The 26,821-nt window shown below is 40.5% G+C and overlaps 1 protein-coding gene, 1 long non-coding RNA gene and 2 pseudogenes across 2 annotated transcripts; 2 read left to right on the top strand and 2 right to left on the bottom strand.

The window, feature by feature from the left end:
- Positions 1–9,118: 9,118 nt before the first annotated feature.
- LOC120434935 (E3 SUMO-protein ligase ZBED1-like) lies at positions 9,119–10,772 on the bottom strand. Its single transcript, XM_039603610.1, has 6 exons — positions 10,658–10,772; positions 10,416–10,560; positions 10,105–10,336; positions 9,873–10,016; positions 9,710–9,778; positions 9,119–9,614 (listed from the first exon to the last, which is right to left on the bottom strand). Exons 2-6 carry the CDS (start codon positions 10,499–10,501, stop codon positions 9,252–9,254), a joined length of 894 nt encoding a protein of 297 aa, XP_039459544.1. The 5' UTR covers positions 10,502–10,560; positions 10,658–10,772; the 3' UTR covers positions 9,119–9,251.
- A 10-nt stretch (positions 10,773–10,782) lies between these two features.
- Positions 10,783–11,811, bottom strand: LOC120434937. The gene is made up of 3 exons (XR_005609438.1): positions 11,788–11,811; positions 11,527–11,656; positions 10,783–11,192 (listed from the first exon to the last, which is right to left on the bottom strand). It is a non-coding gene; the product is annotated as an uncharacterized LOC120434937 (long non-coding RNA).
- A 4,221-nt stretch (positions 11,812–16,032) lies between these two features.
- LOC116324208 lies at positions 16,033–17,988 on the top strand (annotated as a pseudogene).
- Positions 17,989–22,250: 4,262 nt separating this feature from the next.
- Positions 22,251–26,821, top strand: part of LOC116324209 — a 10,837-nt pseudogene continuing 6,266 nt past the window's right edge.

Genomic DNA, 26,821 nt, shown 5'->3' with positions numbered 1-26,821 from the left:
AGTTGTCCTGCTAAACCTCAGTGCAGTGTTCGATACTGTTGAATTTAAAACCCTTCTTCTCACACATATCTTCATCATCTTATCATATAGACCTCATGGTATCTGTTACGGAATAAAAATATATTCTTAGTGCTTATTTTCTGTTTATATTGTTTTATAGAGGCCATTATAGTAAAACGCCACTTTGAGTTATAATGTGTGCTAGAGGTTACAGAGTACTGTGTAAGACAGGAAACTCTGCAAGCTTTGTGCAGGCCTGCAGAGTACAGGAAGTGAAACTAGGTAGAGTGCAGCGCAGGAGTTGTTTTGATCGAAACTATGTGTGACTATGTGTGACGTATAACAGGACTATATTATACGCATTTGGCTTGTAATGCTTTAAATCTGTTGATGCTTGCTAGCATCTGCAGCTCTCCTTTTCCGGAAATGTAGAATAAAGATGATTTTTGAGTTTGACCACACTGAGTCGGGGTCTTTCTCTGTCAGTAAAAGAATATCAAAGAACCGGATTTGATAATTGGTGCCGTGAACCCGGATTCTTTTACGGCTGAGAGGACAAATTTGGCCCAAGGTGGGATCGTGAAATGAGGCGAACAGAGGACCGGTCCGAATTTAAAGGTAGGCACCACCTGTTCAAAAAACCAAAGTGTGCATATTGGATGAATTCTAAATTATCTGTTTGCCGAGTTGACGATCTCCACCGTTAAATTGGCTCAGTAGTGGTGAAATTAAACTAAACTATAAAATCTGTTCAGTAGATTTCTGGTGACATGTCTGTGGTGATTTTGGGGTAATTTGTGACAATAAAAGTAAAGTCTGGGGAATATTTGATGGAAATTCATGATAATGTTGGGGTGAATTTTAAGGTTGATGTGTGTAATTTTAATTGTGTTGTGTCAGCCAAGAGAAAGATTAGAGTAGGGCATTTGTTTAAGGGATTTAAGTCCCTATTGATTAGAGGGCTGGGCCTGAGCATCAGGTAAAAAACTGGCGGTTAGAGTCCCCAGTGGTGCTTATAAATTTATTTAAGTTAATTTAGGACGGGGAGGGCGATCCCTAGGAGTGCACACAAGTTCAGGGGTGAGAACCCCCACCTTGCTTCAGACGCGGGGCAAGGTCCTGCGGCGTCAGGTCATCTCAGTTAGCCACTGCCAAGACTTGGGTCCTTGTTTAACGGCCAGTGGTCAGGGACCACTTTCTGTGCATTGTTTGAGTGAAGAAGCCGGGCCTCAGGCGTGACCACCTCAACGAAGAGTGGCGGGTGAGGCGAAGCTTCAGGCGAGAGAGCCGGTAAAGTAAAGCTTCCGGTCAAGCTGCGGGAAACGCTTTTAAATTAAGATAGGACTTAGAAATCTGGCCCCTGTCCGGGACAGAAACGGGTTGATTGATCAGCAAGGTGGGACCTGGGCACATAGGCTTTTAAATTTGTCAAAATTGTGTAGGGAAAACTGGTACCAGTACAGGATGATGTAAAGTGTGTTATGGAAATGGAAATAATGTATCTTGGCATTTGGTGTCTTTATAAACGTGTGAATATATAGGGGAGTGTAAAATTCCATCCAAAAATTCTTTGGGTGAATGGTCAGAAGTGCATATTAATTTGAAAGTGTGATAGAAAAGGGTGTGGCATGTGTGTGAGAAGATCTGCTAAAGGAGCGGAGTGAATTGTGCTAAAATTATGCTGAAATTATTGTGTGAAGTGTGCTGCAGAGGTGAACTGAAAGAATTGTGATCTGTACTGAAAACTATGTTAATTGTGCTGAAGATTTGTGTAAATGGTAAATGGACTGATTCTTATATAGCGCTTTTCTACTCTCCCGGAGTACTCAAAGCGCTCTATACAACATGCCTCATTCACCCATTCACACCCACTCATACAAGCACTTCTAAACTCAAGTGCAACGTAAACTACATTCATACACATTCATACTCCGATGAACGCATTGGAGGGCAACTCGGGGTTAGTATCTTGCCCAAGGATATTTGGCCTGCAGACTGGGGAAGCCAAGGATCGAACCACCAACCTTCCGATCAGTAGCTGATCTGCTCTACCACCTGAGTCACAGTCACAGGGTGGCTGTGGCTCAGGGTGGCTGACCACGCTGAGGACTTTGATGTGAAGGATTTCGTTTGGTTAATGCTTGCAAATGTAAAGAGCTTAGTATATATTTGTGTGAAGCTGTTCAGTTTGTGTGTGTGGCTGAGGGTGCATTCTTTTTATATTAAAAATGAGTAGAGTTACAGAGGGTACAGTATATAGAGTGTAAACATAAAACAAGAGTTTGATTAGGCTGTAGAAATTGATGAAATGCAGTGAAATGAAGAGTGTGTGTGTATGAAAACCGCCGTGTGTGTGTGTGTGTGTGTGTCTGTGACAGGAAGTGAAAATGTCTGCATGCAGTTTGAAGGAGAATGGCTGTGTGTGCAACAAGTGAGAAATAGAGACGTTTCAAAATGAAAACAGAGGGATCAGAGAATGAATGTGTTAATAATTAGTGATGAAAATGATATTAAATAAATGTCTTAGTGTGTTAATACAGGGTGGGCCATTTATATGGATACACCGTAATAAAATGGGAATGGTTGGTGATATTAAAGTCCTGTTTGTGGCACATTAGTATATGTGAGGGGGCAAACTCCTCAAGATGGGTGGTGACCATGGTGGCCATTTAGAAGTCGGCCATCTTGGAAACAACTTTTGTTTTTTCAATAGGAAGAGGGCCATGTGACACATCAAACTTATTGGTAATGTCACAAGAAAAACACTGGTGTGCTTGGTTTCAACGTAACTTTATTCTTTCATGAGTTATTTACAAGTTTCTGACCACTTATAAAATGTGTTCAATGTGCTGCCCATTGTGTTGGATTGTCAATGCAACCCTCTTCTCCCACTCTTCACACACTGATAGCAACACCGCAGGAGAAATGCCAGCACAGGCATCCAGTATCCGTAGTTTCAGGTGTTGCACATCTCGTATCTTCACACCATAGACAATTGCCTTCAGATGACCCCAAAGATAAAAGTCTAAGGGGGTCAGATCGGGAGACCTTGGGGGCCCACGACGACCAATCCACTTTCCAGGAAACTGTTCATCTAGGAATGCTCGGACCTGGCACCCATAATGTGGTGGTGCACCATCTTGCTGGAAAAACTCAGGGAATGTGCCAGCTTCAGTGCATAAAGAGGGACACACATCATCATGTAGCAATTTCAAATATCCAGTGGCCTTGAGGTTTCCATTGATGAAGAATGGACCCACTATCGTTGTACCCCATATACCACACCAAACCATCACTTTTGTTGTTCCAACAGTCTTGGAGGGATCCATCCAATGTGGGTTAGTGTCAGACCAGTAGCGGTGGTTTTGTTTGTTAACTTCACCATTCACATACAAGTTTGCCTCATCACTGAACAAAATCTTCTGCGTGAACTGAGGGTCCTGTTCCAATTTTTGTTTTGCCCATTCTGCAAATTCTGTGCGCCAATCTGGGTCATCCTCGTTGAGATGCTGCAGTAGCTGGAGTTTGTAAGGGTGCCATTTGTGAGTAGCTAATATCCGCTGAAGGGATGTTCGACTAATGCCACTCTCCACTGACATGCAGCGAGTGCTACGCTGTGGGCTCTTGCTGAATGAAGCTAGGACAGCCACTGATGTTTCTTCATTGGTGACAGTTTTCTTGCGTCCACATTTTGGCAAATCCAACACTGAACCAGTTTCACGAAACTTAGCAAGCAGTTTGCTAACTGTAGCATGGGAGATGGGTGGTCTCGTAGGGTGTCTTGCATTGAAATTTGCTGCAATGACCCGGTTACTGCATTCACCAGATATCAACACAATTCCGATCCGCTCCTCACGTGTTAACCTCTTCGACATGTCAATGGCTGTGAAGAAAGAGAAACTTGTAAATAACTCATGAAAGAATGAAGTTACGTTGAAACCAAGCACACCATTGTTTTTCTTGTGACATTACCAATAAGTTTGATGTGTCACATGGCCCTCTTCCTATTGAAAAAACAAAAGTTGTATCCAAGATGGCCGACTTCTAAATGGTCACCACCCATCTTGAGGAGTTTGCCCCCTCACATATACTAATGTGCCACAAACAGGACTTTAATATCACCAACCATTCCCATGTTATTACAGTGTATCCATATAAATGGCCCACCCTGTACTTAACTGATAAGTATTGATATGTTGTAAGTTGTCACTTTAAAACAAACTTTTACCAAAATAACTGAACGGATGGGACCGTGTTTGCAGAGTAAGCATCACAAGTGTCAATGTATAGCCTATTACAATGAACTGAGATGAAGATAATACTTAAGACAATGCTACACCTAAAACAGGACAGAGTGACAGAGAAGCCTGTCAGCAGACAGTACCAACTGGCTAGCACTAATGCTAGCAAAATGTGAACAGGATTTGCAGTAGGGATGGGTATCGTTTAGGTTTTATCCGATACCGGTGCCAAAACGGTACTTTTGAAATATGGACAAATTTATTAAAATTTATTAGATTTTATTAAATTTATCAAATTTATTAAATTTATTAAATTTATTAAACCCCCCCCAAAATATGACTATCCAGAGTTGGGACCAGGAAGCAGAGTTGCAGTCTTACACGCCTCTCTGCAGCTTCTCTCCTCCTGCTACCCCCCAAAAACCCATCTCCATTGAGACTGTGTCAGCTCCCAAAAAGACAAAAAACAAACCAAAAACCAGCAATAAACAACTTAAACATAAAAATCACAAAGAAAGAACAATACAGTATCCACATCTGAACCAAAGAGTAAAACAGTGAAATGTGGATTATTAAATATTAGGTCTCTCTCCTCCAAGTCTCTGTTAGTACATGACTTAATAATTGATCAACAAATCGATTTACTCTGCCTTACAGAACCCTGGTTGCAGCAGGATGAGTATGTTAGTTTAAATGAATCAACACCCCGAGTCACTCTAACTACCAGAAATCTCGAAGCACAGGCCGAGGGGGGCGTGTGGCAGCAATTTTTCACACCAGCCTATTAATTAACGAAAGACCAAGACAAACTTTTAATTCATTTGAAAGCCTGATGCTTAGCCTCGTCCACCCCAGCTGTAAAACTCAGAAACCAGTCTTACTTGTTATCATCTATCATCCACCTGGGCCTTACACAGAGTTTCTCTCTGATTTCTCAGACTTTTATCTGATTTAGTGCTCAGCTCAGATAAAATAATTATTGTGGGTGATTTTAACATCCATGTAGATGCTAAAAATGACAGCCTCAACATGGCATTTAATCTGTTATTAGACTCAATTGGCTTCTCTCAAAATGTAAAAGAACCCACCCACCACTTTAATCACACTCTAGATCTTGTTTTAACGTATGGCATAGAAACTGAACATTTAACAGTGTTTCCTGAAAACCCTCTGCTGTCTGATCATTTCCTGATAACATTTACATTTACAATAATTGATTACACAGCAGTGGAGAGTAGACTTTATCACAGTAGATGTCTTTCTGAAAGTGCTGTAACTAAGTTTAAGAATATAATCCACCCACTGTTATCATCTTCAATGGCCTGTACCAACATAGAGCAGAGCAGCTATCTGAACGCTACTCCAACAGAGGTCGATTATCTTGTTAATAATTTTACCTTCTCACTACGTACGACTCTGGATACTGTAGCTCCTGTGAAAACTAAGGTCTCAAATCCAAAGTCCCTGACTCCGTGGTATAATTCTCAAACACGTAGCCTAAAGCAGATGACTCGTAAGCTGGAGAGGAAATGGCGTGTCACAAATTTAGAGGATCATCATTTAGCCTGGAGAAATAGTTTGCTGCTTTATAAGAAAGCCCTCCGCAAAGCCAGAACATCTTACTATTCGTCACTGATTGAAGAAAATAAGAACAACCCCAGGTTTCTCTTCAGCACTGTAGCCAGGCTGACAAAAGTCAGAGCTCTACTGAGCCAACCTCCCTTTAACGTTAACTAGTAATGACTTCATGAACTTCTTCACAAATAAAATTTTTATCATTAGAGAAAAATTACCAATAATCATCCCACAGATGTAATATTATCTACAGCTACTTTTAGTACCATCGATGTTAAGTTAGACTCTTTTCTCCAATTGATCTTTCTGAGTTAACTTCAATAATTAATTCCTCCAAACCATCAACGTGTCTTTTAGACCCCATTCCTACAAAACTGCTCAAAGAAGTCCTGCCATTAATTAATGCTTCAATCTTAAATATGATCAACCTATCTCTAATAATCGGCTATGTACCACAGGCCTTCAAGGTGGCTGTAGTTAAACCTTTACTTAAAAAGCCATCTCTAGACCCAGCTGTCTTAGCTAATTATAGGCCAATCTCCAACCTTCCTTTCATATCAAACATCCTTGAAAGAGTAGTTGTCAAACAGCTAACAGATCATCTGCAGAGGAATGGCTTATTTGAAGCGTTTCAGTCAGGTTTCAGAGCTCATCACAGCACAGAAACAGCTTTAGTGAAGGTTACAAATGATCTTCTTATGGCCTCTGACAGTGGACTCATCTCTGTGCTTGTCCTGCTAGACCTCAGTGCAGCGTTCGATACTGTTGACCATAATATCCTATTAGAGCGATTAGAACATGCTGTAGGTATTACAGGTACTGCACTGCAGTGGTTTGTATCATATCTATCTAATAGACTCCAATTTGTACATGTAAATGGAGAGTCCTCTTCAGACACTAAGGTCAATTATGGTGTTCCACAGGGTTCAGTGCTAGGACCAATTCTATTTACATTATACATGCTTCCCCTAGGCAGCATCATTAGAAGACATAGCATAAATTTTCACTGCTATGCAGATGACACGCAGCTCTATCTATCCATGAAGCCAGGTATCACAGACCAATTAGTTAAACTGCAGGAATGTCTTAAAGACTGTAGAATTATAGGAATTATTTTAGGGTTACTGTTCATAACCATCATCTTTATCATTGCGTTAATTATCATTTCATCCAAGCATTTATTGAAGTGCTGGCATTAGGTTATAATTTGTATTACAGGGGTTATCATAATCAAATATTAACATGTTTATTACAGGTTGTTCTAAAATTTAAAGGTTTTCGAATGTTTTTATATTCTTATACTGAAGTCTTCAGTGGGGGAGAAGCTGACTGCAGGGATAGGAAGTTACATGTGTTTGAAGTTGCAGGTTCTGCAGAAGTGAAACCGAAAGCAGAGCGAGCGCAACCCAAAGAGTAGGGTGTTTATTCAGTAGATTAAATATATAGTTCCAGTTAGGTTATTATAGGGAGGGATGAGCCTCTGTTCTGGTGAAAGGTCAGAAGTGTAACGGGCTGATGTGAGAGCATTTAAGGGCGAGACATACACATCCAGACACGTACGCAGTACACAGCATGCACGCGCCCCATGCGTGCACACACACACACATATAAACTCTTACCTACTAAATGAGTTTTAGACTGCAAAGTTGTGCCTGTATGAGTGACATTTTGTACAGGAAGTGCACCTGATGTTCCAGGGAGATAAGCGACAGCGAGGATGGAGACAGGAAGCATCAGCCGTCGACACGAAGATGATGCTCTATGTTAAAAGTCATTGTGGTTTTGGTGTGACGTATTTCTGCCTAGTAACAGGAAAGGGGGCGGTACTATCTTAACCCCATAAAACAGTTGTCTGAATATGATAAAGACAGTTCAACACTGATTGGGTTGTTGAACTCACACATGTGTTCATTAAAATACTGTCTAATTGCACACGCCTGGATCTGTGGTTATTTATGGATTCTTCTCTCAACATTGAACCCTAACAAGACATAAAGACCTGGATGGCCGCTAACTTTCTGCTTCTTAATTCAGATAAAACTGAGGTTATTGTACTCGGCCCTGAAAATCTTAGAAATATGGTATCTAAGCAGATTCTTACTCTGGATGGCATTACCCTGGCCTCCAGTAACACTGTGAGAAACCTTGGAGTCATTTTTGACCAGGACATGTCCTTCAACGCACATATTAAACAAATATGTAAGACTGCTTTCTTCCATTTGCGCAACATCTCTAAAATTAGAAATATCCTGTCTCAGAGTGATGCTGAAAAACTAGTTCATGCATTTATTACTTCCAGGCTGGACTACTGTAATTCTTTATTATCAGGATGTCCTAAAAACTCGCTGAAAAGGCTTCAGCTAATCCAAAATGCTGCAGCAAGAGTACTGACAGGGACTAGAAAGAGAGAGCATATGAGAAATATGCTCTCTCTTTCTGTTTTGGCTTCCCTTCATTGGCTTCCTGTTAAATCCAGAATTGAATTCAAAATCCTGCTCCTCACATACAAGGTCTTAAATAATCAGGCCCCATCTTATCTTAATGACCTTGTAGTACCATATCACCCTATTAGAGCACTTCGCTCTCGCACTGCAGGCCTACTTGTTGTTCCTAGAGTATTTAAAAGTAGAATGGGAGGCAGAGCCTTCAGTTTTCAGGCCCCTCTTCTGTGGAACCAACTTCCAGTTTGGATTCGGGAGACAGACACTATCTCTACTTTCAAGATTAGGCTTAAAACTTTCCTTTTGCTAAAGCATATAGTTAGGGCTGGACCAGGTGACCCTGAATCCTCCCTTAGTTATGCTGCAATAGACGTAGGCTGCCGGGGATTCCCATGATGCATTGAGTTTTTCCTTCCAGTCACCTTTCTCACTCACTATGTGCTAATAGACCTCTCTGCATCGAATCATATCTCTGTTATTAATCTCTGTCTCTCTTCCACAGCATGTCTTTCATCCTGTTTTCCTTCTTTCACCCCAACCGGTCGCAGCAGATGGCCGCCCCTCCCTGAGCCTGGTTCTGCCGGAGGTTTCTTCCTGTTAAAGGGAGTTTTTCCTTCCCACTGTCGCCAAAGTGCTTGCTCATAGGGGTCATATGATTGTTGGGTTTTTCTCTGTATTTATTATTGTGCTATCTACTGTACAATATAAAGCGCCTTGAGGCGACTTTTGTTGTGATTTGGCGCTATATAAATAAAATTGAATTGAATTGAAATTGAATTGAAACGGTGCCGGTGCTTAAACGGTGCTCGAACTTAAAGAATAAAGAACACAAACTTCGTCCAAAAACCTCTTATGTTTTTATTTTTCCCAGTAATTTTTTTTAAGCAAAATGATAACAAAGTTAGCCCTTTCTGTCAATAAAACATAACTTCTTTGGTTGGAACCAGTGCTTAAACAATTGAAAACACAAACTTTGTCATGAAACCTGTGATGTTTAGCAGTTTTTTTGCAAGAAGATAATCATATTAGCCTTTTCTGGAGCTACACGGCATCGCTCTTGGCTGATGGCATGCCCAGCACAAGAGAAAACTCTTTCAGAAGGCGTTGATGAGGCTGGGACACACAAGTATTTTTCTGATAGGGCAGATAAATTGGGGAGTGTATCCCTCTTACTCCACCACCAGGCCACAGGGTCTTGTCCAGAGGTAATTCCTGGCAGTCTTTTGTATATTTGAAGCTCCTTCTGTACCTGCTCTGTGATTGAGGGGACTCTACCCGCTTGAGAAGCAGCCTGTTGAAGCTCTCTGTCTTCATCCTCAAACAGCTTTTCTAAGGGTGACTTCTGGACCTTACTTAGCTGAAAAACAACAAAAAAAGATGTGTGAGGTTTGCAAAATAAATAAAGATCACTTTTAGAATGTAGTGGTTGTGTTAGAAAAAATCTGAAATTACATATTTTTCTGGCTTGTCCATGTCAGCATCATCCACCTCGCTGTGTGCTTTGGGGTCCTCAGTGGGAGGCTATGGACACACAGATAGTAAAAGAGCATTCCTTCAACATAGAAACTACATCATGATGCAAAAGGACAAGATTGTACACACACAATGAAAATACCTGTGCAACTGCTGCTGTGGCATTTGCAACTGCTGCCTTCTCCAACCTGTCCCAGATGTCAGTAGCTGTCTCACCACCTAGCCTGCCTTTAAAACATGGGTCCATCATCGTGGCCTCCTTCAGAAATTTCTGAAGGTTTTCATCCTTTAAGTAAAAGAAGATATAACATAGGAGCTGATACTGAAAAAAGGTAACCCTATTTTTCATGCGCATTGATATTGTCTGCAAATACCTGATATCTTTTCTGCAGACTACCCCAGACTTTCTCTTTTATTGAAGAGGTGAAAACACTGTCTTCATCACATCGTCTGAAATGTGCCTCCAGCTTGGCCAGGATGGGGATGATTTGGCTGCATGTGGGTGACTTGTCACTTGACACACACATGGCTGACGTGTACAGGACTTGCATGCACTTAATAAACTCCTCTGCCTTCATTAAATCGGTGTGCATGAACCTTTCTAGCCTGTTGAAAAATATTCACAATGTTAAAGGTAACTGACGTAATTTAGCTCTTGCAAGTGATGCTCATGTCATTCACTTACTTGTCCTTCTCAATAGGCTTCCTCAGCCGTAGATCCAGAGCAGCTGCCTGGATTGCATCAAACTGCTCCATAAATCTCTCCACCATTAGGAAGAGAGAATTCCAGCGCGTCTTAACGTCAAGAATTACATTATGCTGTGGCAAATCTAAAGCACAGATAGACACAAACATATTTTAAATTACTATAAAAAAGGTAATATGAATAACAATACTTCTTGATATGTAACTGCATGCGCTACTTACTCAGGATTCGCTGCTTTTCTCTGAGCACAGTTTTGCTCAAGGATGAACGTTTGAGCCACACCACAACTGAACGGATTTTGGCACACCAGCTGGAAACTGCAGGAATGTCATACACCTTTTGAGGGTATGAGCAAAGCATCCCACTTTTAAAAAGTCCAATTTTTTCAAAGCAACATCCATGTTGCAGGCATTGTCTACAGTGCCAGCAATTATTTTCCCTCCCAAGTGAAATTGCTCCACAACACTTGATATTTCTTTAGCGACAACTGGACCTGTTTGTGACTCATAAACTGCTTCAGTGCTAAGCACATTCTGCTTCATTTTGCCTTTGTAGATGTAGTGAACAGTCACTGTGAGGAAATGGTCCTGAGCAATACTGGTCCATCCATCACAGGTGATAGCGACCTTGTTAACCTGTGCCAAATTCTGGATGAGGTTGCTTTTCTCCACGCAATACCAAGCAGGTACAAGTGTGTTGGATAGATCATCCCTCGATGGGGGCTGATACCTTGGATTAAGGGCAGTGGACATCTCCCTGAATTAAAAAAAAACCCAAAACAAAACAAAACAAAACAAAAAACAAATTTATAAAAAGAAAGTGTTTTTGACTTGAAATTTAATTCTTTTTTCAGATAAAATAAATAAAACATATAAACCAGTTCCCAGAATAAACAGAAAATACATTTGAATTTTCATTAATTTTTTTCTTCCAGATAAAAAATAAAAACATATAGCTCACCTTTTATTCAAATATAGTTTACTTATAATATTTAGAGAAGACTTACAAAGCTAAGCAGCTAAGAACATATTAACCTTTACAGTATTATACAGTCTATTTTTTTATGTAAGAGTAATACAACATTTTTCACCTGAATGATGGTGACTCCACCGTTGAAAATGGATGGAGATCTTTGACTATAAATTTTGTCACTGCCCTATGAATTTCGTCCACTTTTTCTTTGGTCATTTTAGCCTTTTTGGCCAGGGTGAAGGGAGTATCTGCCATCAAACAAGAAGACAGCCACATGTAACTACGACGGTGTTTGCTAGTTCACCTTACATGCATTAATGTAATAACGTGGTTAGCTTACTCAACTTAAATTGCACACGAACAACATTAAGATACTCACCCAGAGAAGAACGGGTGCTGCTGCCATCATCATCATCAGTTATCATTTCTGCTACACTGGCAGGGCTAGGGCGACTCTCTCCTCTTCGGGTTCTTGGATGTTGCTAACTCGAGAACAGGCACCACACCCGCAGTAGATGTGCTCGGTGTGATGTCTTGCTGCAAGTTATCAAATGCGGTGCATTTCTCGGCTTTTAAAAAAAACGCCATGCGACGCCATGTGTTTCATTAGATTTGAGGTGTTACCTCCTTTGCACATTATTACCTTTAAGTATTTGTTGCAGTCTGCTGAGTTTATATCTTTTGCTGTGAAGTACAGCCACACTCTCGAGCGCTTCAGCTTCGGCATTTTAGCTCTGCTCTAAAAAAAAACCCGTACGTACCTGGGCCCGCCTACTATCCTTGGAAAGGAAGTGACTGGCTAGATTTCTCAGGGAAAAGAAGCACCTACATGAAGCACCGAATTGTGCGCTGCTTTTTGTTCTGGTTACTACCGTTTATGTCAGAACCGGTTCCACAATGGCACCGGACACCGGTACCCATCCCTAATTTGCAGCCTATATTTCACTTTTCCCCTATCAAGCGGGCCACCCGTGCTGTTGACACTGACCATGAACCAGAGACCAGTGCTACTGAACACCAGATTATGTTATCCTCAGGATAAGAATAAGAACTTTTTATGCTCTCCACTCATAGTCCGCAATTTTGGTGATCAATGTCAGAACCTTTGGATTGACCGCAAGGTTTTTTTAGACCCGTTCCGCTCCACTTTGCATCCCTTGTCGGGGTTTATCTTAAGGCATCTGTCGAATGAAAAACAACTTCATTAGAAACTGAGGACTGGACTGTATGTGTTTTTTATGTTTGCAATGAATCTAAGTGTAGATTGAGCTTGCTTTTGAGTGCGTGTTTGGACATGCAGGTCATTGTGCACAGAGGGGTGATACAAAGATGATTGGTTAACCTGTGAGTCTCTATTCCAAATACTGTTTGAGGGTAGTGAAACATCTGTGAACATCTACTACTCAAAGGTCTCTTTCTATAACTTGACATGAGCATGAATCAAGGATATTTCAGAGTAGGACTGGGCGATATATCGAGTTTTTTAAAAATATTGATATATTTTTATACGAGATATAAGATGTGACAATATCGTTTATATCGATATAGTATATGTTACGTTATAATTATACTTATGGAGCCGCAAGTTTGCCTCTCTTTCGTCCACTTTTGTCTCTACGCAACGTTACTCGGCCTCGCCTCTCTCCTTCACTGAACACAACTCCCCCTCCCCCATCGCTTCACCTGCAGGCAAAGACAAGATAAGACACGGCAAATCTCCGTTAACGAGCTACCGCGCATCGCCCCGTGCGTGGGGCTGGACGGCGTCAACATGTTAACGAGCTAACTGCGCCCACAGGGGCTGCACGGCCTAAAATCCTTTCATTTTCTCAAAAGCCTTATGTGTGAATTCTAGTTGTGCTTGATGACTGCGAACCAATTTTATGTGGTACACGGTGCTCAGCAATCTGTCAAAAAATGTTTTGGTACAACTTTGGTAAGCTACGGCGCTGCACCGCTTGATGGATTGTCGGAGCATTACGGCTACCGTAGTCTGGAGACCCGCGGAGTAATATGTACTGTGTTTCAACGTAATATTACCATATTGTGTGTGTATAAGGACCATAAATGGCACCTGTTAAGAGATATGGTTACGAAGCGGATTTCAAACTCAAGGCTGTCAGTCACGCAGTATAACTTGGGAATAAAACAGCTGTGAAATCTGTCTCTTTGTTATTATGCTCAGCGTCTTTTAGTTTACATTTTGACTGTACAATTGTGAGCTTTTTGTTATGCACAAAAACAACATTGTTTTCTTTTATTTATGGAGCATTATTATTTAATAAATGCTCATAATTTATTTTTGAGTAATTTTTTTATGTACATCTAGGCTGTATGTTAATAAAAGTGCCTGTGTGACATCTGGGACGCAGCTTTGACTAAGAACTCTCTTTTTGTTCTTACTTTATACGATAAATATCGAGATATATATCGTATATCGCCATCCAGCTAAAAAATATCGAGATATGAATTTTGGGTCATATCGCCCAGTCCTATTTCAGAGACAGCCATCTGAAACGCAGCTATTAATTATTTGTTGAAATGAAAGGAGATCTGATGATTTGATTTGGATTGCATAACTTTAGATTTCACTGTCTCATCATTCTTATGTTTCAATGCATAAAATTGACTGGTGCCGCCTTACCGTTGCAAGAATTACAAGGTTGCTGCTTGGGGTACTGGATAAGAAATGTTCATGCAGTAGTAAGAGCCAAACATCAGGATAAGTGCGTCGCTGAAGATAGTGATATGGCCATTCACAATGGCCTGGTCCACAGATAACATGAAGTGCTCAGCTGCCAAAGTAGAGTTTCCTGTTGTGTACATGAACAAGAGACAAGGGGACAAAAAAACAAGTCCACACATAACTCAAACAACTAACTGCAATGTTACAACTGATGTATATCAATTACATACACTGGCATGCAGTTTGGGCCCCCCAGTTAACTGCAAGGTATCCAAACTTTTGCTGTGGGCCCTTTCCTTTTCTGTTTAAAAAAAAATAAAAAAATATGAAAATGATTTTATTTAAAATTAAATGTCATCTGTAACTTTATGCCATTTGGAGATTATTTCATCTTCCACTTGCTTAACTGTTGACATTAACTGAAATTTTGACCATGGGTGCCCAAACATTTACATTAAAGCACCACAACTGCGACAAGTGTAAGCTTTTGACATTCTTAAATGCAGCACAATACTCACCTTTACAGCTTACTGAATAAATTTGAGAACTCACGCCACTAATCTGCAGAGGAAGAAAAAAAAAAAGAATCATGAAACCTGCCAAAATCCAAATACATGTATGCAATGTACGTTTATATCTAGTCAAATAATTCGCCTCAGCTGCTTTAGCCTACTTCCTTTCCACAAAATAAAAGGAAATACTTGGCTTATAATTTACATGTCCATTACATTTTACAGGGCAAAGCTAGCACAGTGAGCTACTTCTATTTCCTATTTCTCTCACTTCATCACTCAACACATCTTGGTGCGCACGAGCTCTCTACAGGAGTGCAGGTGTGTTGCTAGAGTGGAACAGCTCGCCTATTAGCTCTTAAGTTGCATACTTAATTTCCCATTGAGACAAATGCATCAGTGGCAGCTGTCGTCGAGGGCCGCCTAACGGGTATTAGCGGTGTAGAAACTATCCGCGTAGCAACTGCTGTGTTCACAGAAAGCTGGCAGCTAACAAATTAGCGAACAACAACTCTGCTAGCCAGCAAGATAGCGGCTGGTCTAGCTGTATACTAACTGCACCTTATACTGACAGACGACGTGCTTTGCCTTCATAGCTAGGGATTCCATGCCTTTTTCCATCTCAGTAAACTACCCCAGGTGCAGAGTCCTATTTCTGTTCAGGAATGTTGTGAATACTTTGAGATTTATATTAATTGCAATTCCTACCTCTACATTTATTTTTTTAAATATATAATTAGCCCAGTGTGGCCGTGCAATGTTTTATATGTTTTTTTTAGTTTTTATTCCTATTAATTATATTTTCACTTTTTACCTCTGAATTATTGAAACAGAGCTAGATGACATAAAATTTTCAGCAAAATTATAATTCAAATACTCCTTTAATTATTAATTGTTGTCATTAATTTTAGATCATTTTATATATTTTCCCATAGTATTACATTTGAATTTAACAGTTCAATCTTTCAAATAACGGACAAATATTTGTGAAATTATGATACATTTGTGAATGTATTTTAACAATCTAAATATGCATATGTACAGAAAAATATATTTAAAAAACAAGAAAATTATGTTTTATTACATTTACAGTGATTTTATGTTATTTTACATTTGACATTTAAAAATCACAGTCTATTTATGTAAATTTAATGATATTCTAGAAAAACAGTACAAAACCGTAAAATACACAGTAAAATACTTTTATATTACAATTTTTTTTACAGTGTGTTGGATGTCAGAATTTCCTTATCAGTTATCTTATTGATTCTTATTAGGTTCTCACTGGTTCAGCTTGAAGATTCACCACCATCTCTAAGCAGCATATCAAAGAGGTTTTTTGCATTTGGCATGTGCACGCCACCCTGAACAACAAAGCACTGTATGATGAACAGTGTGTTTCTGTCCAACAGGGTACAAAGGTGCCATGGATCCAGATGAAAGGAGGATTGTTCTTGTGGGGAAGACGGGAGTGGGGAAGAGTGCAGCAGGAAACACAATCCTGGGGAGAGAGGCCTTTGAATCAGAATTGTCACCATCCTCTCTGACATCTGAATACCAGAAGGCAAAGGGGAATGTTGACGGTCGAAAAGTTGCCGTCATTGATACTCCAAGCCTGTTTGACACGAATTTCACCTAAGAAGAAGTATTGAACAGGATCAAGATGTGCATCTCTCTGTCTGCTCCTGGTCCTCATGCCTTCCTTGTGGTTCTTCAGCTGGGCAGGTTCACCCAGGAAGAGAAGGATACTGTTCAGATGATCCAGACCACCTTTGGTGAAGATGTAGCAAAATACACAATGGTGTTATTTACACATGGAGACCAGTTAAAGAAGCAAACCATTGAAAACTTTATTTCAGAAAGTCCTGATCTCATAGCCATCATTTGAAAGTGTGGTAACAGATACCATGTCTTCAACAATGAAATCAAAGACCCCAAACAAATCTCTCAGCTCCTGGAAAAAATTGACAAGATGACTGCAGTTAATGGGGGAGGTTACTATACCAATGCAATGTTCATGAAAGCAGAGGCAGCCATAGAGAAGGAGAAAGAGCGACTCCTGAAGGAGATGGAAGCACAGAAGCAGAGAGAGTAGGGATGGGTATTGATAAGATTTTAACGATTCCGATTCCATTTTCGATTCTGTTTACCGATTCGATTCTTTATCGATTCTCTTCTTATTTTTAAAAAGGAGAACACTAAGGTCGATTAGCTTAGAATTTTGTTTTATATCTTCTCTTTGAACAAGAAGAAATTTAGGAGTAACATGGCCTTATAAACCCAACAGTGAGATCTTAAGAGATCCAGCCTATGGCTCTTCAATGGGGTGTCACAGGGTCCCTGGGGAAAATTGTAAATGTAAAATAATAAAATAAATATTCTTCTGTAGCAATAACAAAGTATAACATAAATTATTCTGTAGCAATTACACAAGAATATTCAGTAATGTCCTTGCCTACAATTAAACACATTCACTTACCATCTGCTGTGGCAAATGGCTGCAAGGCTTTTACCACAAACTTAGTCACTGCTCGGTGACATTCGGGCCTGAAAAGAGACGCCACCGGTGGACTGCAGCGACAACTGCCAGCGAGCGCCAGCCAGACTCTGTCTGTCTCTCTCATCACGGTCACCTAAATGCACAGTAATGGCAGGTTTTGTAATAAAGCAGATCGCGATCACAAATGCACTGTTAGTTGATTATTTACCTGCCTCTTTAACGGGAGAGGACGTGCAAACCGCTGCTGCTGGGTTGAGATTCACGACTCCAGAGCGGAATTAAAAACATGACATTCATTTAAGTTCATCGCGTGTTTTGTGAGCAAATGCTTTTGCATATTCGTAGTGTTTCCTCCCTTAAATGAAATATCTACTTTGCAAGTATTGCAAGTTGCCCTGTTGTCATCCGTTCTGGTAAAGTATAACCAAACTTTTGAGCGTTTGAGCCGCTTAGGCGCCGTGTTTCCTGCCAGGTATGCTCCGACGCTCCGCAACGTGGTGACGTCATTCGGGGCGACTGGAATCGATAAGGGAATCGTTTGCAAAAATGGCAAACGATTCCAAGGAATTGAAACAGTGGGAACCGGTCCTCAACAAGAACCGGTTTTCAATACCCATCCCTAAGAGAGAGCTTGATAAACTGAGAGCCAAATATGGAGGAAGGGCCACCAGAGAGGAGCGCGAGGTGCATATGAGATATCAGTGTGAAGCCAGAGCCAGAGCTGAAAAATCAAACGACTTCACTTCAGCACCGGCAATAGCTGTTGCAACAGCCTGTGGTGCTGCCATTGGAGGTGTGCTTGGAATTGCTGCTGGAGCAGCTGTTGGAGCTACAGTTGGTGCTTTAGCAGTGAGAGTCTCAGATCGCTGCCACATACAATGAAGATTTTGGAGGATTAAATTATTCCCCAGGAAAATTTTGGCAGTTTTGGTGAACTGCATCTTAAGAAAGGTTTTTGCACAAATAAAGAAAAAGACTTTCCTTATCACTTTTTAATACTTAGAGAAATAATTTGAACATGTACAAGTGAGAGATATTCAACTGTTATTACCTTCGCTATTATTTGTAAATGATTACAATCACTAATGGAACATCAGTATCTATATGAATTCTGTTCTGGGAATCTTTTGTATTTTTTGTCAGACTGGATAGAAAAAGTGTCATTCTAAGCTTGTTCAAGCTCACAGGGGTTCAAGTCCAAACATGGCACAGCCAGTCATACTGGTACTATATATCATAACCGTGGACATGTGAGCTCTAGGAGAGATGTAGTTATCTATGTTAAATTTCTTAACTATTTTCTCTGATGTTCTGGGGATTTTGCCTTGATGTTGGTCATCAGTAGACATGCACATTCAACTCAAAGTTCTTGATTAATTCTAATTAATTCTTCTGATGCTCGTGTTTGAAATGAAACAAACTCATTTATTTTGAAATATGTGTCACCATTTAAATGACCTGAACCCAATTCAAAAATGTCCGTTGTTCATCTTTTGGATATATGGTTGTTGTGTTTTGGCTATCAGTGCTTGCCCTAGAGCAGGGGTCTCAGAGTAAAGAAAAAAGATTTGCACTCACTTTTGCAGTTTTGTGTTATATAATATTTAAAATTAAAAAAAACCCTAAATTTTCATAAAAATTATCTGTGTATTTTTTGTTTTGTTTTGTTTTTGTACTACTTGAGATGACAGTGCTAGCAGTCGCCCCCAGCTCATTTGAGTTTGAGATCCCTGCCCTAGTCTGGGCAGGGGTCTCAAGGTATGTTGGCCCCTAGAGACAAAACGCGTACAAACTTCGAAGTACGTGCAAACTCCAAAACACGTACAAACTCCAAAACACAGCGGAAGTGCTCCAGGATGCTAGGGGCAGTGTTGAGCTTTTCCCTGAGCAAAGCACACTGTGGTAATGTCAGATTTGACTCCACCATAAACCAAGCGTTCATAGTAATTAAAAACAAATCAAACACACAACAGTTTGCACATTATCTTTCTTATAAAGCGTGTTTTTTCTATCCTTGCAGGTGTTTTCCTTTGGTACCCAACTTCATGTGTTTGCGACAAACCTGCCGTTTATTTTGCAAATCGAGCTCAACACTGCCCCTAGCGTCCTGGAGCATTTCCGTTGTGTTTTGGAGTTTGTACATGTTTCGGAGTTTGTATGTGCTTTGGAATTTGTAAGTGCTTCAGAATTTGTACGTGTTTTTTAGTTTGTACGTGCTTTGACTCTAGGGGCCACCGTATCAAGGCTTAAACCTCAAACAGACCTTTGAAGGGTTATAAACACACACACACACACACACACACACACACACACACACACACACACACACACACACACACAGCATGTTTTAAAAGAAGAGGCAAGTTAGCATGTTCTTGTGGGGTGAAAACAAAACTTATCTTTTAAATGAAGTTGCTTACATTGCTGCATTATGGTTTTTGTATTTAAAGTTTCTTTTTTTCCATTTGGATGTTCCAAATAGGTAAAAGTTCTATTGAGAAAATAAGGGTCAGTTACGTAACACTAGATTTGTTGTAGGCGACTGTTAGGGTTCAAATATTAAGGAGGGATATAGGAGGAATTCCAAAATAACAACGCTGGTCCGGCTGGGTTAAGTCAAACGATGATTTTAATGAACACGCATGGGGAGATGTACACTCCAAAACATCAGCTGTAGATCTCCACCCCAAAACTACACAGGAATGGTTTTATAACATCAGGGTAGGTTTTCTGGCGCCCCCTCATACGTCATTACATGCATCAGTTTCAAGGTCAAGGTCAAGGTCAAAATTTATTTATATAGCACATTTCAAACAGCCGATGCTGCACAAAGTGCTTAACAATATGAAAATGGCAATAAAAAGTAACAATGTAATACAATAATAACAATAAAAAAACAATAATAGGACAATGAAAGAATTAAAACAATAACTAAAACTAATTCAAATAAGACCAAAATGCTTGGATCATAGTGTGTTAAAAGCCAGGGCATAAAAATGTGTCTAGTAATGATTTAAATTGCTCAAGTGTTTGTGCAGATCTAATATTTAAGGGGAGACTGTTCCAAAGTCTGGGACCTGCCACAGAGAAGGATCTATCACCACGGGATTTGAGATTAGTCCGTGGGATGGACAGCATTAATTTTGAGCTAGACCTCATGGTTTTTCCTGGAGCATAGGCAGAGAGGAGCTCAGACAGGTAAGGAGGGGCTCGGGCATTAAGTGACTTAAAAACAAAAAGTAAAACTTTAAATTGGATCCTGTAGGAGACAGGAAGCCAGTGTAAAGAAGCTAAAACTGGGGTTATATGCTCTCTCCGTTTGGTACCAGTTAGCAGGCGAGCAGCTGCATTTTGAACCATCTGAAGACGATGGATGGTGGCCTGATCTAGACCATAATACAATGAATTGCAGTAGTCTAATCTGCAAGTAAGAAAAAGGTGAATAACACGCTCAAAGACGTTAGCCGGGAGGTATGGCTTTACCTTGGCTAGCTGTCTTAGCTGAAAAAAGCAGGACTGAACTACTGCACTCACCTGCTTATTCAATTTAAAAGAACCATCAATGTAGACACCGAGGTTTTTTACATGTGTTTTACAATACAAGGAAAGGGCGCCCAGAGTGCAGTCGATATGATTAAAGTTGCCAAAAATGACAACCTCAGTTTTATTTTCATTTAGCTTTAAAAAATTTAGTGACAACCACTGTTTGACATCGTCAAGACAGCGTAATAAGAGCTGGGGATGGTCTGACCCTGCTTTTAAAGGTAGATAAATCTGTAAATCATCAGCAAAACAATGAAATGAGATGCTGTACCGCGAGAAGATGGAGCCCAATGGCAACAAATAGAGTGCGAACAGGGCAGGGCCCAAAATAGAGCCTTGAGGTACACCGTATTTAAGAGGGGCTATTTTGGAGTTGTGGGGGCCCATATTGACATGAAAAGACCTTTCTGACAAATAGGACCGAAACCACTGTAGGGCAGATCCTTTTAGGCCAGCATGAAATTCTAGCCGTGATAACAGGATGTCATGGTCGACCGTGTCAAAAGCTGCTGACAAGTCCAACAATAAAAGGGCAGCAGGGCTGCCAGAGTCCAGAGTTAAAGGAATATCGTTAAAAATCCTTAAAAGTGCCGTCTCAGTGCTATGTAGTGATTTAAAACCAGATTGAAATTTTTCAGAGATCATATTAAAATCAAGGTGGGCCTGCAACTGTAGGTAGACCACTTTCTCCAAGACTTTAGATAGAAAGGGAAGCTTTGAGATAGGCCTGTAATTGGACAGAACAGTTGGGTCCAAATTTTGTTTTTTAAGAAGAGGCTGAACTATAGCTTGTTTAAAGCATGATGGGACTCAGCCTGTAGCAAGGGACATATTAATTAATCTCAGGATAAAAGGCCCAACAGTATTAAAAGTGCTTTTAAGCAAGCTTGGAGGGAGACAATCAGAGGGGCAGTGTGATGATCTTAGGTTACTAACTACCGCAGTCAAGTCATTAAGGGAGACGGGATCAAACTGCTCTAAGACAGCTGAGCACACAGGAGAAAGACTAGGATCTGAAGCAGCAGACAACGAGACAAGAGCCCTAATCGATAGAATCTTGTCATTAAAAAATGCTAAAAAATCATCGCACATGCTTGGTGAAGAAATGACTCCAGCATTATCACGTGAACTAAGAAAGCGATTAAGGACATTAAAAAGTACCTGAGGCCTGTGACTGTTTACTGACACTAAGTTTGAGACAAACTTTGTCTTTGCAGCTTTTACAGCTTCTTGGTAAGCAGAAAGACGAGTCCTTAAAATCTGTAGGGAAACGTGCAATCTGTCCTTTTTCCATCTCCTTTCAGCGCGTCTATAGTCACGTCTGAGGGAGCGCGTATGTTCGTTCAACCATGGCTCTGATAAATGTTTAGCGCGCACAGTCCTGAGCGGAGCAATAGAGTCCAAGATATCAGTGCAGGTAGAATGAAGAATGTCCGAAAGGTCCTCAACACTTTTACAGTTGGAGTTCATTATTCCAGAATCCATAAAGGCAGCAGAAAAAGCGGGCGCTGTTAGACCATTAAGCGCTCGCTTTTTGCGCGCTGGAGCGTACGGCTTATCTACCGAGCAGCGCAGAGCGTTAGAGTGAACAACACAGGAAGATGATCAGAGATGCGCAACTCGGATATTTCCGTGATGCACACATCCAGCCCATGGGAGAGCACCAAGTCCAGTGTGTGACCTTTTTCATGCGTGGGACCGGTAACCCACTGGGTCAAGTTAAAAGAGTCAATAATATTTAAAAAGTCCTTGACCAAAGGTTTAGAGTCACAGCAGACATGGATGTTAAAATCACCAAGGATTAAAAAACTGTCGAAATTAAGAACAATTCCAGCCATAAAACCTGAAAACTCTTTGATAAAATCCTTATTAAACTTAGGAGGACGGTAAAGGAGGGCACACAGCAAAGGCGCAGCAGAGCCACTACGAACCACTACTAAAAGCTTAATCAAAAGATATAAATGAATAAAAGATAATAATGAATAACCTGGTTACTCAAATAGCATCATCCAAACAGCTCCTCAAAATAGCAACCAAAAAATGCACCCTTTACAGAGGAACCAAGACATTTTAAAAGTCTACTTCCTGACGTATTCTGAGTCATCTGTTACCAAGCAAACTGAATAGATTCAGGCCCTTTGCTCAGGCCCCAAGTCACTTCCCCTCTGCTTAGTTTCATTTTTGCAAGCACGCTCTGCAAAAGCCTGCGTTTCCTGTCAGGACTTTAGCATAGGCTATACTTAGAGGTGAGCCTTTCATATAATGCAATGTAATCTGCATATAAACATTTAAGATTATAAAAAGCATTCAAACGCATTTAACATTATGGATTCAACTCAACAGTTTAAAGTGGTTATAACTGCACCTGTAATAAAGGCTAATTGGGTGACAATATGCCTAAACATCTGAATACAACGTCAACACTGCAGACCATGCCATCAATGCAATGGCAATGATGATGATCACGAACAACAGCAGTAAAATACTTTCCTGATCCCTACACGACCTGGTAGATAGTCAAAGGTTAAAATAAAAATGTTGAGGGTTGGCACCACTTTATGTGCTCATATTTTGTTACTTTATTGACATCGTCTTTCAGTCTCTTAGAATTCTGCTTTAATATTGGATGCTTGACAGTCTGGAAAGGCCAGCTATTATCTTACACTGTGATGGTGAGCAAATAACTTGTACACTGTACACAATCTACACTAAAGTTCAATATTTTATACAATGACAGCAGAAAAAGAAAAAAAATGAAAAAGAAAAACAGATGATCCTATGTTTTATGTCTGCAGGTTCTCAGAAGCAGAAGAAGAGTGATGAACTCCGAATTATTTTGGTGGGAAAAACAGGAGGAGGGAAGAGTGCTACAGGAAACAGCATCTTAGGAAGAACCTGCAGACCTGCTGATGGTTCCAACACCATCATTAAGTTTGCAGATGACACCACGGTGATTGGCCTCATCAGTGACAACGACGAGGCCGCCTACAGGGAGGAGGTGGATCGTCTGGCTGAGTGGTGCGACACAAACAACCTGCTGCTTAACACCGAGAAGACTAAGGAGCTCATCGTGGACTACAGGAGGAATGCTGACCCACATCCACCCATCCACATTAAGGGGACGGCTGTGGAGCGTGTGAGCAGCTTCAAGTTCCTGGGAGTCCACATCTCCGAGGATCTCACCTGGACGACCAACTGCTCCAAGCTGGTCAAGAAGGCTCACCAGCGCCTCTTCTTCTTGAGGACTCTGAGGAAGAACCACCTGTCCTCAGACATCCTGGTGAACTTCTATCGCTGCACCATCGAGAGCATCCTGACCAACTGTATAACAGTCTGGTACGGGAACTGCTCTGCCTCGGACCGGAAGGCGTTGCAGAGGGTCGTGAAAACTGCCCAGCGCATCGCCGGAGCACCACTTCCTGCCATAAAGGACATCTACAGGAAGCGGTGTCTGAAAAGGGCTGGGAAAATCATCAGAGACCCCAGTCACCCATCACATAGACTCTTCACCCTCCTGCCCTCTGGGAGGCGCTACAGGAGCCTCCGGACTAAGACCACCAGGTACCGGAACAGCTTCTTCCCCACAGCTGTCAGACTCCTGAACTCTGCCTCCTGACATCTGACCCACGTTAAACTCATGGACTGAATATACACACACCCACAACCACTAGCACTTTACCACTACTGTATAGTTCTGTGTAGATAATCATTCTGTACATACGATAATTTTAATCCCACAACTGTTTATAACTTACATAGTTCACATTCTGTATAACTGTATATCTCAGATTTCTGTATAGTTTTTATTTCATATTTATATCCTGTTCATAGCCTGTACATAGCTTGTACTCACTACAGCCTGTACATACTTACAGTTATAGAATATTCATAACATACTTCACACTGTGTACATTATAACATACCATAATAGACCCATTTTTGTAATATACTTACACATCTCTATTATTGCTAATTTATATTGTAATATATCTATATCACGACTAAAGCACTTTCTGGATGGATGCAAACTGCATTTCGTTGCCCTGTACCTGTGACATGTGCAATGATAATAAAGTTGAATTCTATTCTATTCTATTCTAAAAGTTTTTCAGTCTGAACTGTCCCCAACGTCCTGGACATCGGAGTGCAAGAGAGCTCAGGGAGATGTGGAAGGTCGAAAGGCGACCATCATTGACACTCCGGGGCTGTTTGACACTAGTGCGACTGAAGAAGAAGTGTTAAAAAAAATTAAAACATCTATTTCTCTGTCTGCTCCTGGCCCTCATGCCTTCCTGATGGTCCTAAAGCTTGGTAGGTTCACCCAAGAAGAGGAAGACACTATGAAGATGATTCAAAGTACTTTTGGGAAAGAGGCAGCCAAATACTCACTGGTTCTGTTCACACATGGAGACAAACTAAAGAAACAAACTATTGAAAAATTCATCTCAAAAAATGAACGACTTCAAGAGCTCATTGAAGGTGTCTACGGCAGATATCATGTCTTCAACAACGAAGCGGGAGACCCAGAACAAATCAGGCAGCTTCTAGAGAAAATCGACAGAATGACTGTGGAGAATTGTGGGGGTCACTACACGGTAAACATGTTGAAAAAGGCAAAGAAGGCCTCAAAGAAAGAGAAACAGAGACTTGCAAGAACGAAAGGATGAAGAGCAACAGAGAAAGAACAACCTCAAGGCTGAAGTCAAAAGAGAAATGAATTTAACAGGACAGTCAGTGAAGCATGCAACATGTCTTTTGCAATAAGAAATTCTAACTTTATAGAAGCAAAAAACTATTGCCTAGTTTAATGTATTACTTTTATCATGCTTTTTGGCTGTAGACTATGTTGTTAACTTGTTTTAGTCAGAGCGAACTTTGCTTCACAAAGCATTATCTATATTGCCAAAAGTATTCGCTCATCTGCCTTACCATGCATATAAACGTGAGTGACATTCCATTTTTAAACCATTAAAATATGATTTAATATGTAGATTTAATAATTAATGGTTTGCAGGATTAATTCTTCTGGAAAGGCTTTCCACAAGCTTTAGGAGTGTGTTTATCTGAATTTTTGACCAAAAGTGCACTTTTCATGGTCTTCCTCACCAAACTCACTTATTCGTGTCATTATGGACCTTACTTTGTGCACTGGTAAAGAGGCGAATTGCAAACTGTTTACACAGTGCTGGGAGCATAAAATTGTCCGAAATGTCTTCTTGACTTCTTCAGTCAGCTGAGACTGAAGAAGTCACTTGGATGAGTGACGAAACGTTTCTCCCACAAAACGCTACGTCCAGATGAGCAGATTCAACTTTTGGAGAAAGGCATGGATTGCTTTCTCAAAGTCTCTGAAGCAGAGAAATGGCTTCAGCTTGGCAAGTAGGCGGAAGTGAAAGAAGCTGGTCTTGATCACATTATTTATCTAATTATCGAATGTTAAGTTACTATCAAAAATCACACCTAAATTCCTCGCAAACGTTTTTTTAATAATTTTCTAAGGGGCCTATGTCGTAATGGTCACTAGGGCTGAAGACAATGATCTCAGTTTTCTGTTCATTTAGACTGAGAAAATTTAAAGCCATCCATGCGTTAACATCTTCCAGACAATCGAACAGTGTCTTCAGAGGGTTCACAGATTTGCGTTTCAGTGGGAGGTAGATCTGTGAATCATCTGCATAACAGTGAAAGGAGATACCATATATTTTTAAAACAGAGCCCATGGGAAGCATGTAAATTGAGAAGAGAACCAGGCCAAGAATAGATCCCTGAGGGACCCCACAAAAGAGCGAGGTCCTTGGGGATAATGTGTCTCCAAAACTAACAGAGAAGGATCAATTAGATAGATAAGATTTAAACCATTCCAATACTGTCCCTTTAATACAGGCATATTGTTCCAGCCGAGAGATAAGAATCCTATGATCCACCGTATCAAAAGCAGCACTGAGATGTAGTAATATTAAAATGGCGGAATCTCCCGAGTCTGTAAAAGTTAAAAGGTCATTAGAAACTTTTAAAGGAGCAGTTTCAGTGGTATGATGCATTTTAAAACCAGACTGGAATACTTCACTAATGCCATGATTATCTAAAAAGGTCTGGAGCTGGAGGAGGACAACTTTCTCCAGAACTTTTGACAGAAAAGGCAAACTTATTGACACTAAGTTTGAGACAAACT

The sequence above is a fragment of the Oreochromis aureus genome, linkage group 19 (assembly GCF_013358895.1).
Source record: "Oreochromis aureus strain Israel breed Guangdong linkage group 19, ZZ_aureus, whole genome shotgun sequence".
Taxonomy (NCBI): Eukaryota; Metazoa; Chordata; class Actinopteri; order Cichliformes; family Cichlidae; genus Oreochromis; species Oreochromis aureus.
This window is presented reverse-complemented; position numbering and strand designations above follow the sequence as displayed.

Coding starts and splice junctions, on each gene's coding strand:
- LOC120434935 (XM_039603610.1), bottom strand. CDS start 10,501: ATGGTGGAGAGATTTATGGAGCAGTTTGATGCAATCCAGGCAGCTGCT. Junction 10,337..10,415: donor AAGCCTATTGAGAAGGACAA/GTAAGTGAATGA, acceptor ATTTTTCAACAG/GCTAGAAAGGTTCATGCACA. Junction 10,017..10,104: donor GTCTGCAGAAAAGATATCAG/GTATTTGCAGAC, acceptor TTTTACTTAAAG/GATGAAAACCTTCAGAAATT.